The 12,894-nt window shown below is 42.5% G+C and overlaps 1 protein-coding gene across 1 annotated transcript; it reads right to left on the bottom strand.

The window, feature by feature from the left end:
• Positions 1-2,903: 2,903 nt before the first annotated feature.
• Positions 2,904-9,180, bottom strand: LOC141018312 (synaptotagmin-14-like). The gene is made up of 7 exons (XM_073493246.1): positions 8,277-9,180; positions 7,907-8,038; positions 6,904-7,163; positions 6,150-6,587; positions 4,611-4,791; positions 4,144-4,200; positions 2,904-3,220 (listed from the first exon to the last, which is right to left on the bottom strand). The coding sequence occupies exons 1-7, from the start codon at positions 9,178-9,180 to the stop codon at positions 2,904-2,906; spliced, it is 2,289 nt and encodes a 762-aa protein (XP_073349347.1).
• Positions 9,181-12,894: the final 3,714 nt, after the last annotated feature.

The raw sequence follows: 12,894 nt of genomic DNA, 5'->3' as shown, positions 1-12,894 counted from the left end.
ATGATCCCTCAAACCCTTGTGACAACGTGTAACTCTGGCAGTATTTTTTTACAGTTTTTCTAACAGCATTAAACTTTATCGTCTAAAATGACATCAGTGCACTGAAACCATAAACTTCACTGGGAATTTAATGATTATAGGTTATTCCAAGATCTCCAAGGAAAAGAAAAAAAGTTTTACATCAGCATATATCGGCCAACCATGACATCCGTCGGGCTCTACTAGATAACTTAGCACAAAGATTTGAAACGAGGGGGAAATGGGAGGTCTGGTTCCGTCCAAAGAAAACAAAAACCCGCTACGAGCATCTCTAAAGCTTACTTATTAACATGTTATATCTGTTTTTTATAATTTACACAATAAAGGAGTGTAAAAAGTGACAATTTGCGATTCTACGGCGGTTGTGGGGAGGACTGTTTCCTGGATAGACTGATTTCAAGGCAAAAAGACTCCTTAAAATACTGTCATCAGCCCCATAGATGTATTGTAAGAGCAGGATACTGGTCCCAACACTGGTCCGTGAATGTACTGACGAATTGACAAACTGTTGACAGGACACCTTGAACTGCATCAATGAAGGTAATTTATGACTGGAGGTTTTGTATTTGTAAAACTTTCCTCGAGCTGAGAAAAGCAATTTAAAAATCTGCTGTGTCATCACAATGTGAAGTCTGTTGGCAGAGCAGGATGTCTCAGGCTGCATAACCAGGAAGTAAACCTGGAGGCTAGAAAACTTCTGGCTTATGCGCCAGGCGAGAAATTCTCATTGAACCCTTTGTGTTCACTATGTAGTTCTATTTGAAATCAATGGCACAGTCCCAGCGTCCACGCTCACAGACTTTGAGGCACGTTCCCGGGAAGTCCATAAGGTCTTGTTCAAAATCGACCTTGTTTGCAGTCTGAGGTGTCCTGTCAACAGTTTTACACGTCTCTTTATAATGGTGCTCAGGGGAATTTTTCGCTGCAATACCACAAATGGCCACTGGACAAAAATTGGAGGCAGAGCTGAGCAGCAGCACTGTGTCCAGTTCTTATTATACATCCATGTCGTAAACAAGAAATATTCTTGAGCGTAACCCTCAAAACACAACGCATTTTTAATCCATGCAACAAACGAGACGTATGTGTCCACTGGTGACCTTTAAACATGTTGGTAGGCTCACGGGATGTTCACAGCTGTTACAGTCTTCATGCCAAGTTAACCGGCTGTCTGTAGCTTCATATTTATCACGCAGACATGAGAGTGGTATCTGTTTTTACTTAACTCTGCGAAAAAGCAGCGTACTGTAATTCCACTGTTCCTTTACTACTATAAATACTGCGAAAGCACAAACTGTGCCTGGACCAAATTGAAGCCAAACTTGTGATCCATCTGCTGTCATTCCCCTCTCTGCAACCAGAAGCCAATTGTTTATCTGCTAGGAATGCTTCACATCTGGTTTTCATTCATCTCATAAGAAATTAGACTTTGTAGAGATTTGTCCCTGCCAGAGGAGCTAAAGGGACGACGTGTTGTTCAAGCATCCCAAACCCAGAGGAGAGGCTCAGCTCTGACATCAGCTTGGACAAGGGGAGAGAAACATGCGTCCCACACCCTTTAGCTTCAGCCAGCAGAGAGAGGGGAGAGGGTTTTACATTTTTCACTGAAACATGGGTGTGGCTGTCTTCAGTCGTCTTTTAGGGGATTTTCCATCTAATAGATTTTCTCTTCTGATGAGGATTAAAAGATTGGCTTGGTTGCAGATGAGGACGAAGCAGGTACAACCAGATTCATCACAGTTTTGGACAGTGTTGTCATTTATTTCTAGCCTTTATTTAATAATACATCATTCGTTCACTTGTAATGAGAAAAATATGATTCACCATCTTCCTGTAATTTCATTTTTTTTTTTTTGCCACTCCAACTCACTTCACGGCCGACACACGAGGCTGTCGTCGGCAGCCTCACAGCAACAGCCAGGTTTATTGGACTGCGCAGGCTTTTTGCATATTCCTCCTCAGCGGGAAGCACCGTGTTTCTACATGAATGAACATGGCTGAGTTGTCAGAAGGCTGAATGGTGAAAGAGGCTCAATCTGTGTTACACAGGAAAGGAAACTGCTCTTTGATACCGGTGGCATGCAGAGCTGTGTCCAATTCTGTAAGAGACTCGGCGAGCGCAAGACAGAATTTCATTCCTCTCGTTTAAAGTGGCGTCAGATGCATAGTGTACCGAGTTATGCAAGACCACAAAAAAGAAAAAAAATCTGGCTTTGTGTAACACATACCCCAGAGAGACATCCATTAAACCGGTAAACCATTTGACTGATAATCCAAAAACATGAAAGGAGGAAACCAATGAATGGATCTTGCATAATGCCATGTGCATGTAAACAAACTGTACAAAGCATAGCTTGTAAGCATAGTTGCAGCATGTTTTAGGCCCTTTGTAACAGTCTTTTTCATCGCCTTCTCCTTTGTCAATGATAGAGAAATGTCTGGTATGCTGGTGGCAGCTGAAGTCCGACACAGGGAGGAGTCTGTCAGTCCCGGACCGGGCTCTTTGGTCCAAGATTCAGAGACAGAGAATGTTTGGAAGGGTCTCAACATTGTCCTGTAAACAGTTAAGTGTGGACATGCAGGTCTCAGCGCTGGAAAACCTTCTGTTCTCGGTTAGTTCGGTGATTATAATGTCATTAGTTTTCAGTCTGCCGTCGCCTCTTTGTGTCAGTAAAAAGGCTGGAGCTTTCACCTCCACCTCCTCCAATTAAGTCTGTCTGCCTCAGAGAAAAGTGGCAGATTAAAGGGTAATCATGCAGTCTCTGGCAGTGAAGACTGGGGACCCCTGCCTGTCCTCACACCTGTATGCAGCACACACACACATCACACTCTGATTGCGAGTTCGGTCCTCGTAGATCTTCCTCCTATGTGTCGGTGAGTGTGTGCCAGTGGCAGACCTGCTGACCCTCCGCCTCCTTCATCTCAGCCCAGTGGGCCTGCTGCTCCTCGCTGGAGCTGTTGAGGCCCAGGGAGACCCAGCCCAGCCTCTCCCTGGGCCTCATGCTGCTCCGGCGGCAGAACACCGTCAGCACCAGCGACACCTCGGACAGCTGGAAGAGCGCCACCTGGAATACGAACGTCTCCTTGTAGGTGGGGTTGGGCTGGCCGCGGCACACGGCCGTCTTGCACTTGGACATCTCTTTCCCCTTGGAGTCCAGCATTGTCAGCTTCACGTAGGTGTCTGAAAGGAGGTGTGAGGAGAGCGGTGAGAGAGTACCATCAAGTGGTGGATTATCAGTACTGCAGCAAACATTACAGACTGAGCAGCAGAGGTTTGAAACAGATGTACATTTCTCTTCTCGTGCTCTGAATAAATAACGATTTTAAACCTTGGGACAGTGTCAGTAAACCAGAACTCTTGGTCTCAGTGAAGACCAGGATTAAAGGATAAGTTCACTCAAAAATCAAACTTCAGTCAATATCAAAATCAATTGAAGCTTGTCTTTCCAGAATTAGTGTCCTTGTTATTGTCCTTGGATAATCCACAGCGGTCAGGACATGTGGACAGTTCTGGATGAAACTTCTTTCTACCACAAAAAAAAAAATCCAATCTTGCCGAGTTACATCACAAGGACGCCACCACTCTCACATCTGTTGGTTAAATATGAAGCTAGAGGGCATGGTGACTGTTAGCCTAGCATAGCATACAGACTGGCTAGCCTGGCTCTGTCTGAAGGTTAAAATAAAATCAGTCTATTAGCTTCTCTAAAGCTCACATATTAACTTATATTTTCTTAAATTCCCTGTATTTGTTAAATCCCCCCCCCCCCCCCCCAAAAGTCAACGTTAGAGGTGGTGCTAAGAATATTTTGTTTAACTTTTGGACAAAACAAGGCAAGCTTCTTTCTGTCTTGACACTAAGCTAAGCTAAGCTAAGAGCCTCCAGTCCCTATCTTCACATACACTGAACAGACATGAGAGTCAATCTTCTGAACCACAAATAAGCATATGACTGACAATTTTGACGATTCCTTTAGAGTTAGATGTACATTTTCAGAGCTGAAAGCACAAACAGGTCCAACAAAACCTAGACCTTCAAATATACCGCACATATAACTAAAACATTTCAAACGCTAAGAAAATCTTAACTCACTGCTGACTTACCTCTCATGATATAAAGCTGCCCCCCTACAAAATGTTTTATACAACAGAAGAGACCGTCTGTGGCACACAGCACGGCACACAAGGTTGGAAAGAAGAAAGAGAGGAAGCAGTCAGTATTAACAGTTTAAAGATTGCGATACACACCAGAAGGTCAGCTTTCATGGGAACGCTGATAAAAAGCAATTGCTTCGGCATTATGGCTTTAATCACTCTGGTTATTAAAAAGCTGCTGCTGTTGCCAGGAAACATTTAAATCTAATGGTGCGAGGTTTGTTTTTGTTGCACGCTGCTGGGAGTCTTGCCCATCTGCTTTGCCAAAACACTTGCCAAAGTTATCAGCACACTTTGGGGAAGGAATGTTACAAGAGAGAAGGAAAGTTTACATCGACACAACTCACCACCTCACTCCACGCTGGCACAGAGCCCAAGAATTAAAACAATGTAACATGGAGGCGTTTTGTACGTACTGACGGGTTTATCCGACGCTGTGGTTTTGAAGTGGCTTCCCTGGATGACCTCAGCTGATAACTGTCCCGTGGCAGAGTTGTAAATGAGACCCAGGAGGATCTCAGGCAAGGAGGTGTCTTCGGTGGAGCGACAGGACAGGGCTCCTGCACTGCGAGACACGCTCACCAGAGAGCCGCAACCCTGGGAAGATTCAACACAGAGAGGCTTCAGCATCAGAGGGGTCGCTTCAGTACGACACAGAAATATCACAACTACTCTTTGTTTAGATGAGTAAAAGTAAAGATATATTACTTTGGTAAAAGTGAAAATCACTCATCTGAATGTTACTTGAGTAACTTAAGTATCAAAATATATTTTCTAGCAATAAATTAACTTAACTATATAAAGTGCAAGTAAATTATGCATATATTTGGCTCTGATGCAGCATGTAATCTGTAAAGTAACTAGTAACTAAAGCTATAAAATAAATGTGGTGGAGTAAAAAGTAAAAAGTAGCAGCAAGTACTGTCCTGTACTAAGTAAATGTACTTAGTTACTTCCATCAGTGGAAAACTCAACAAACAAGTTCTTTGTGTAAATGAGATAACTGATAAACACTTCACGTTATCATCATTCATCTGTGTTTTCAACATGAAAAGTAACTAAGTACATTTACTCAAAATGTTTAATATGCTTAACTTGTGTTTTTCCATTTTATGCAACTTTATACTTCCACTCCACTACATCGCAGAGGTAAATATTGTACTTTTTACTCCACTACATTGTCTGACAGCTTTAGTTACTAGTTACTTTTCAGATTACCTTCCTGTCCAGTGAGAGCCACATCACTCCAGATGTGTTGATGTTGAATGTTTGTGATAAGCTGACAACATTGTAAAAAGTACCCAAAAGTCGACAGTGGTGGAGTAAGAAGTACAATAATTGACTACAAAATGTAATGGAGTGGAAGTATAAAGTATCAGAAAATGGAAATGATCAAGTAAAGTACAAGTACCTCAAAATTGTACCTAAGTACAGTACTTGAGTAAATGTACTCAAGTAATGTACTCAAGTAGCCTTTCCTAGGACGCTGCGGAGGACTCACGCTCTGCTAGGTGAGCAACCAGGGCACCCTGCAATGCAGTACCTTTAATGTAATTAAATATTAAGTAGTGAAAGTTGAATATTTTCAGGACTGTGTTTTTACTCTTTCATCTACTGGTGGAAATCTTTGACATTTGGTCTCAACGTTTCATTCTCAAATGTGAGGATTTTTTGCATTTCCTTGTCTTACATTCTGGTAAATTGAATGTTATTGGGATTTGAACTGTTGGTTGAATAAAACAAGACATCTGAAGACGTCACCTCAGGCTCTGGAAAATTACAATGGGTATCTTCCACTGCTTTATAGCTTCATAAACCAAAACAATGTAAAGATTAATTGAGAAATCACGATGCCCTTAGTTGAATGAAACAGCTCTACAGTCGATATGTTCGCAGCCCTCTGCCTCAGAGAAAACTATGCACAGTGCAGATATAAATTCACAAAGTGTTCTCACTGTAAGTTCAGAGCCCGGCTCCAGGGTGACAGGCAGAGCGATCTTGCCCTGCAGGTTGAGCTTAGTCAGGTAGAACACCTTCTCCCCCAGGACCTTCTCTTTTTTCATCCGTCTGATGCTGTACAGGCGGAAGCGAACAGCATAGTCCCCCAGGGCCTCCTGTTCCACTCTGGAAAACTTGAATGTTTCTGTGAAGACGGGACACGGGCCCTTCTGCACACCTGTCTTGGCCCGTTGCTTCTTGGTAGGCAGCAGGACCAGGTGGACCTGCCACGCGATGTTGCCCGTCTGTTTAAGAGCAGGAATGTCTGTAGCCGCCGTGACCGTGACGGCCAAATACTGCTCACTGGAGTCGTACTCAAAGGCGACGTCCAGCGTGCCGTATTTGGCGAGTGGCTCTGGCTCGTAGGCTGTAGGGAGCTGAGGACCAGAGCCGTCCTGAAGGGAAGAGGAGAAAATGTTGTGTGTTTTATAGCTGCACATTTTCAGGAAACACTGATTTTTTTCACCATTTACTGATATTTTATAGACCAAACACCTAATCAATGTCACGGAAGTAACATTTACAGTGATCATGTCATCCAATAACAGCCGTCTAATGAACTGGTAATAATTGTGACTATTTACACGTTGGTTAGGGTGAACTACAGGCCAGATATAGACTCAATATAATCTTTATTTATAGTATAAAAAACGAATGGTGATGCGCTGCCTCAGGACACAGAAGGTGAACCTACAGTAACTCTGATCTGACCTCCTGTCCCAGCACAGCAGTGCTGTCACTGGGTATGTCCTCCTCACAGCCTTTGTTGAGGTAGCTCTCAGTCTCCTGGTCCACGCTGGCCTCACTGGAGCAGCGGGGGCTGTCGCAGCGCTGTGGGGACGACCCCCTCCTGACCCCTCGCTCCGAGCGGCAACGTGAGGACACGCGCCCCGCAGATCTCTCGTCCTGGTACGGAGGAGGCTGGGACTCGCTGAGGGAGGACTCTTTCTTTATTCTCTGGATGCTGTTGGCTGCTGTCAGGACAGTGATACAGAGAGGGATGCAGGAGGAGAAATGTGATATGAAAGGTGTGTTACTGGAGACTTACTGTGCTCTGCACTCATTATGTATTCAACATACAGTCGACCACAGAGTCACGTTAACCTCTTAAACTGTGCTGCACCCACAGGTGAGACCATCCTTTAAGAAAACAAACAACCTTGAAGAAGATTCATCGATAACAATATATTATTTTATATTGTTATATTACGTGTTATATTATGTATTATGTGCTCTCTAAAGATAGAATATGTAACACTTCTGACTACGTCTACACTTTGCTAGACATTTTTTGTTGGGATATTTTCATTATTCCAAATGTTTCCAACAATGTTCAAATGTTTCATTTGGTTGCCTGTCACTATAATTTCCAAGAAAACATCACATGACACATCATGACTCAACATAATGTGAATAAAACTTTAAACGTTACCTCGTCCATGAACATTTCTGCCTGAGCAGCATCAGATAGATTTTCAGCAGCAATGGTGTTTGTTTAACAACAACTCTTACTGTTTTACCTGGGAAACCTCTAATGGCAGAATTTACACACTGTGCATTTAATTATTTTTATCTAATTCATTGTAAATCTTCTGTGTTTTGTATCCTTTATCTTTTGTCTTCTACAACATATGCTTTGCTTGAATCTTGCCTGTTCCTGTAACTCCTCCTGGTTGAATAAAATGATGTATAACACACAGCTGTTCGCTCTCACCTCTCTCACTGGAGGCTTCGCTGCTGTAGCCTCCCTGCTCAGTGGACTGTTTGTTGCTCCACACGGAGGTGGTGTTCTGCTGGGCCACAGCCTCGGGGCCTTTTTCCTCCTCGCTGTCTGATACAACTCCCTCTGGACACAACACATTCAAACAATATGGTGATCTAACAAAACATAATATGTGCAGTGCTTGAAGTAATGCAGAAGACGAGACAAGACAAAGGTGCAGATGCTTAAAACTGGCACACAGCACTCTGGAAAGATTCAAGTTTCAGGTTATGATTTCAAATATTTGAAGAGTTTGAAAGCAAGAGAAGAAAAAAGAAGACGAGACCCCAAGCCGTGAAACAGAAGCAGCACACCATCTAACCTTGGTTCCCTTTCTTCTTTTTCTTCTTGCTTTTCTTCACTTTCTCCTTCTTTTTCTCCCCATCTGAGTCTTCTTTAGATTTCTTCGAACCCCTCTTCGCTCCTTTCCCCTTCTTCTTGTCTGACTTTTTCTTCTTCACTGTTGAGGGAGATCTAGAAGGCTCAGCCTCTTCTTCGTCATCTCCCTCTCTCTCGGGGCTGTCGTCCGCTGCTTCCTCTTCTTCTCCCTCTTCTTTTTGCTTGTTCTGCTTTGACGAGGTGCTTTCAGTCTCAGGTGACTGGGGAGGTTCTTCAGCTCTTTGGTCTCGACTGTCACTCGCCTTTCTGTCTTGTCCACAGTTTTCTGTTTCCTCCTCTTGCTCTCCATCTTGAGATTCCTCTTTATCTTTCCTTGACTTGGCTTCTTTCTCCAGCTGCCTCTCTCTCCTTTCTTTTCTCCTCTGTTCTCTCTTCTCCCACAGCTCCTTCTCCTCTTTCTTCCTCTTCTCTTCCTCTGCTAACTCCGCTTCTGTCTTCTTCACCCGCCAGCATCCGTCCCTCCACTCCCACTCCAGCTGGCTCTGAGCGTTCTCTGCCTCTGTTGTATCACTGGCCTGGTTGCTCTTTGATGCTGCGTTTCCTGTATCTGAGTCTCTCGACATTTGCCACATGCTTTTACTGCTGGCCTTGCCTTCCTGTGCTGTGGAGGTCTGACCCGGCTCCTGGCTGCCGCTGTTCTCCCCTTCTTCCTCATTCTGCACCTTTTGGACGATAGTGGTGACCTGCTCGGTCAGTTGGTCGCTGACGGCGTAAGTGACGTCGCTGACGGCGTTAGCCAGGTCGTCAACGCGACTGGTGACCGAGTCCAAGATGGAGGAAATGTTGACAGATGGGAGGTTGGTTTGGAAGCTCTTGAAGAAGGCCATCTCTCAGCCGGGGATCCCGTCACCACGCTGACCGCTAGATTAGCTCATCAGAGGCTCTGACACGGACATGTGGTTGTTAGCAGGGTGTTGTGACAGCATCACAGTGTGTGATGAGACCAACACATACATGCACACACAACAATATGGTGAGTGTTAACATTTTAAAGGGGCACTATGTAGTTTTGGAGAAGGAGTTTAATATTTACAATATGAATGAGGTAATAAAACAAACTCATAAATATATTTTATTCATAACTAAATAAACCCACTGAGCAAAAACATATCTAAAAGACGGCTATTCAACATCTTCAACATCCTCCATGCAGCAAAAGCTACAGGGAGGATTTTAACCCCTGGTCTCGATCTCAGTAGTCTGAATAAGGCATGTACTTTACCATCAAGCTTTTAATCAGCTTTGTTACACACCATGTTTTGGTCATCCAATCTTGGAATATTAGCCTACTTGATGAAGGTTGGATGACCAAAACAGGGCATGTAATAAAGCTGATAAATAGCTGGGAACAAGCTGTTCAGAGGAACAATGAGGTCCCCAGAAAACAGATTGAAGCTAGAAAGGTGGCAGGGTCTGCCACATATAAACAAAGTAAAACAGTATGAAATTGTGTCGTCCTTTAAAGTCAGTTTGTTTATTCAGTCATGAACAGTTTCTTTATTTCATTTGTTTAGGTATATAAATCAGTCACTGAAGATCTTTCTCTTTGGATTAGAAATTCCTTCCCCAAACCTACACAGTGCACCTTTAAACACCTGGACATGACTGCTTATTCTCTATGAAAGGAGGGGGAGTAAGCTCTTGTGGTGCTCTCATGAAGGCTTGTGTGCTAAAACACACCAGGATGTGCTATAAAACGACAGTCTGAGTCCATTATGGGTTAGGTAATTTAACCCATTTCACAAACTGTTGTCATTTTAGCAGAACAAAGATTAAAACATGGATCATGAAGACTTTAATATCTTTAGATGTGGATTGTTGTTACTTTATAGAGGTGTGCTTTAAAATGATGTTTGGATATATCAAGTAATCTTTATCTATTTAAGCTGCAAGCTGTCCTGTTCTTGGATTTGTGTTCATATAGGACATGTACCTAAGGAGGAAAAACAACAATCTTTAAATAAAAGCAGAATTAAGCCAATAATCACCCTGATCTGAGTGTTTTGTGTGTGGTCAGTCTATACATGTGTCGAGTACCTGGCTGGTTGTTCTTATAGCCACTGAGCTGTGACAGATCGTCAGGACTCTCCACTGACAGCTTGTTGCTGAGGTAAAGAAAAAACAGAGCCATCAACGCCATGAAGGCTGCAATGGAAGACAGGACACCCAGAAGCTCAGGAGAGACTGAGGAGAAGAAGAACAGACATAAAAGAGAAAACTAAAATTAGACATAGACAAACATAAGGTATACTGTTATGCAGGTATGTAACTTTTAGTTTGAAGAACAAATGTCCCGATGGCTATAAATAAAAAGAAACACAGATGGCTGCAAGCTAAAAAAAAAAAAATGCTTTGTTGAGGCTGTAAACAACCCCACTTTGATACCAAAAATAATCCTATTTGATGACGGGCATCTTATTCTGGAATCAAACTCCTCAAATGTTGCCTTGTCAGGGGAGCATCAGCTTTTGTACTTTTTAACACTCAGTGGTTTTTCCACTTCAAAGGCAAACCAGATACAATCTACAGCCGTGTATGTAGGCCAACCATACTTGATGTAACCACGCAGCCCTGTGCTATTTTTATGAGAGCCTCAAAGGGACTGAATCTTACTGAAACGTAGACTCAGTAAACCAGCCAAACCACACTGGGCCTGCACTTAATAGGCTACAACACATACACACTGCAGCGTAATAACTGAAGAAAAAGGGGAAGTCGGCGGACAATGAAGCATGAACAGCATTTCTAAAGACCAAATGCCTCGGTGGAAAGGGCAGCTTGAAAAATGAAGCGCACTGCAGGCGAGGCTTTGTGATACCAGATGTCTGAATTTCAAGTTTAAGCACTTGAGGCACATTATACCGTTTTTTGATCCCATAATTATGCGGATTTATTTAACACTGAATCCCTTAGGATTTTATTAGAGACACCCCGATCTTAAAGGTTTTCAAATGACGTTCTCTTAAACCCTACCTGGGACAGCAATTGTCCAATCGTAGCTTAACAACTGTAGGCAGGCTTGTCAAGCTTTGGATTTCTACACATGTTGAGTATGAAGGAGAGCTGCACAATACTGAAAAAAAACTGACATTGTGATATTTGTCTTTTCAGCGATATTTATTGCGCTGTGAATGAATAAAGAAATTTTCACTTCATGTCTTGAATTGGTCTATTTTCCCTGATTCAGCAGCACGATCATGAGGCAGAAAAAAGGACCCAAACACAAGGCACCAAGGCAGGCAGGCTGAAAAAACAAAAAGTGAGCTTTATTAAAATAAAGCTGAGATCCACAAAAACAAAAGGCAACAAAACAGGAATACAAGACAGCAGGTACGATAGGAGAAGAACATAGAACCGGGGAACAGAAATGAAACGCAAACGAACCAAAGAAGAGTGAAGGAAAAACATAAAATACACAGGGGCTGATTAGCTATCGAAACACAGGTGTACACAGTAAACAGGCAGGAAAAGACTAAGACAGGAAGTGGAAAGCAAGACATGACACATGAGCATATAACCTAGCAAATGGTACGACCTCATGCCTTGCACTTGTTTTGCTTTCTAATATTAAAATTCTGAGTTTGAATTTCTTCTCCAAAACTACATAGTGCCCCTTTAATTAATAAAGCAAAAATATGACTGTTGTTTTGCAACATTAGCCTTCATTTAGAGTCGTGTTTCTGGCCGACCAGTGAGAGTTATTCTAATATTCATTCTGCTTTCAGGTCTCTTTTAGCCTTCACCATCTCCTGCTGTTCACAAGCTAGTTCCTAACTTTGTCTGCTTCATGGTGCTGCTGAGCAGGTAGTGCACAGAGGATTTATCAGGGTTTTTGTTTTGTTTTTTGCTAAAAACATCTGCTTACTGTGTCTGGAAACGACACTGACAATAAAGTTGAAACTGAAGCACAGCTCTAAAACCAAAACAATGAGCTGAAAGATGCTAAATGCTTCTTCAAAAATATAGGTGCAGCTTTAGGTGCTGCTTTAGTTTCTTTCCAGAATGTGTTATTTTATATGATCCTTACTGGCAAGTTTATCCATGATTTTGAGTCTGAATTTGTGACATTTTATTTCTGTTTTATGTTATTAGTCTGTAAAAAATTAACAACTGATCAGTCAATTGATTGGTTGATTGACAAAAAATGAATTGTCATCTACTTTGACATCTTATGTGATAAAAAAGAAATTGATGATTATGGGGTTTTAACTGTTAATCAGGCAGAACAAGCTATTTGAATATGTATTTTATTACCATTTTCTGTTAAGACTAATAGACGATCAAAATATTTGTTAGTCGCAGCTCCATAAAAAAAAAGACAAACATAAATAAAATGGTGGCTCATTTCAGGCCAAATGCATCTGGTGAGGCAGACACAGCCCAAATGTTGCATCGTGTGGTTTCGAGCAGGTGCTCATTTCAGAAACAACCATCATCACCAGTCACTGATTAAAGCGATCGACAGTGTGAAACCTGGTATCTCCCTGAGAGCACAAACCAGAGGGGAAGAGAGAAAAACAGGGGCAGAGTTTCTCAAACCT

The sequence above is a fragment of the Pagrus major genome, chromosome 22 (genome assembly GCF_040436345.1).
Source record: "Pagrus major chromosome 22, Pma_NU_1.0".
NCBI classification, from domain to species: Eukaryota; Metazoa; Chordata; class Actinopteri; order Spariformes; family Sparidae; genus Pagrus; species Pagrus major.
Note: the sequence above shows the minus strand (reverse complement) of the source record. Positions and strands in the feature narration are given on the sequence as shown.

What these genes read in the sequence shown, in the direction of transcription:
- LOC141018312 (XM_073493246.1), bottom strand. Translation starts at nt 9,180, where the DNA reads ATGGCCTTCTTCAAGAGCTTCCAAACCAACCTCCCATCTGTCAACATT. An exon ending in CGAAGCCTCCAGTGAGAGAG is followed by an intron (nt 7,164 to 7,906) that starts GTGAGAGCGAAC and finishes TCCTGACAGCAG; the next exon opens with CCAACAGCATCCAGAGAATA. An exon ending in GCAGCTTTATATCATGAGAG is followed by an intron (nt 3,221 to 4,143) that starts GTAAGTCAGCAG and finishes ACCTCCTTTCAG; the next exon opens with ACACCTACGTGAAGCTGACA.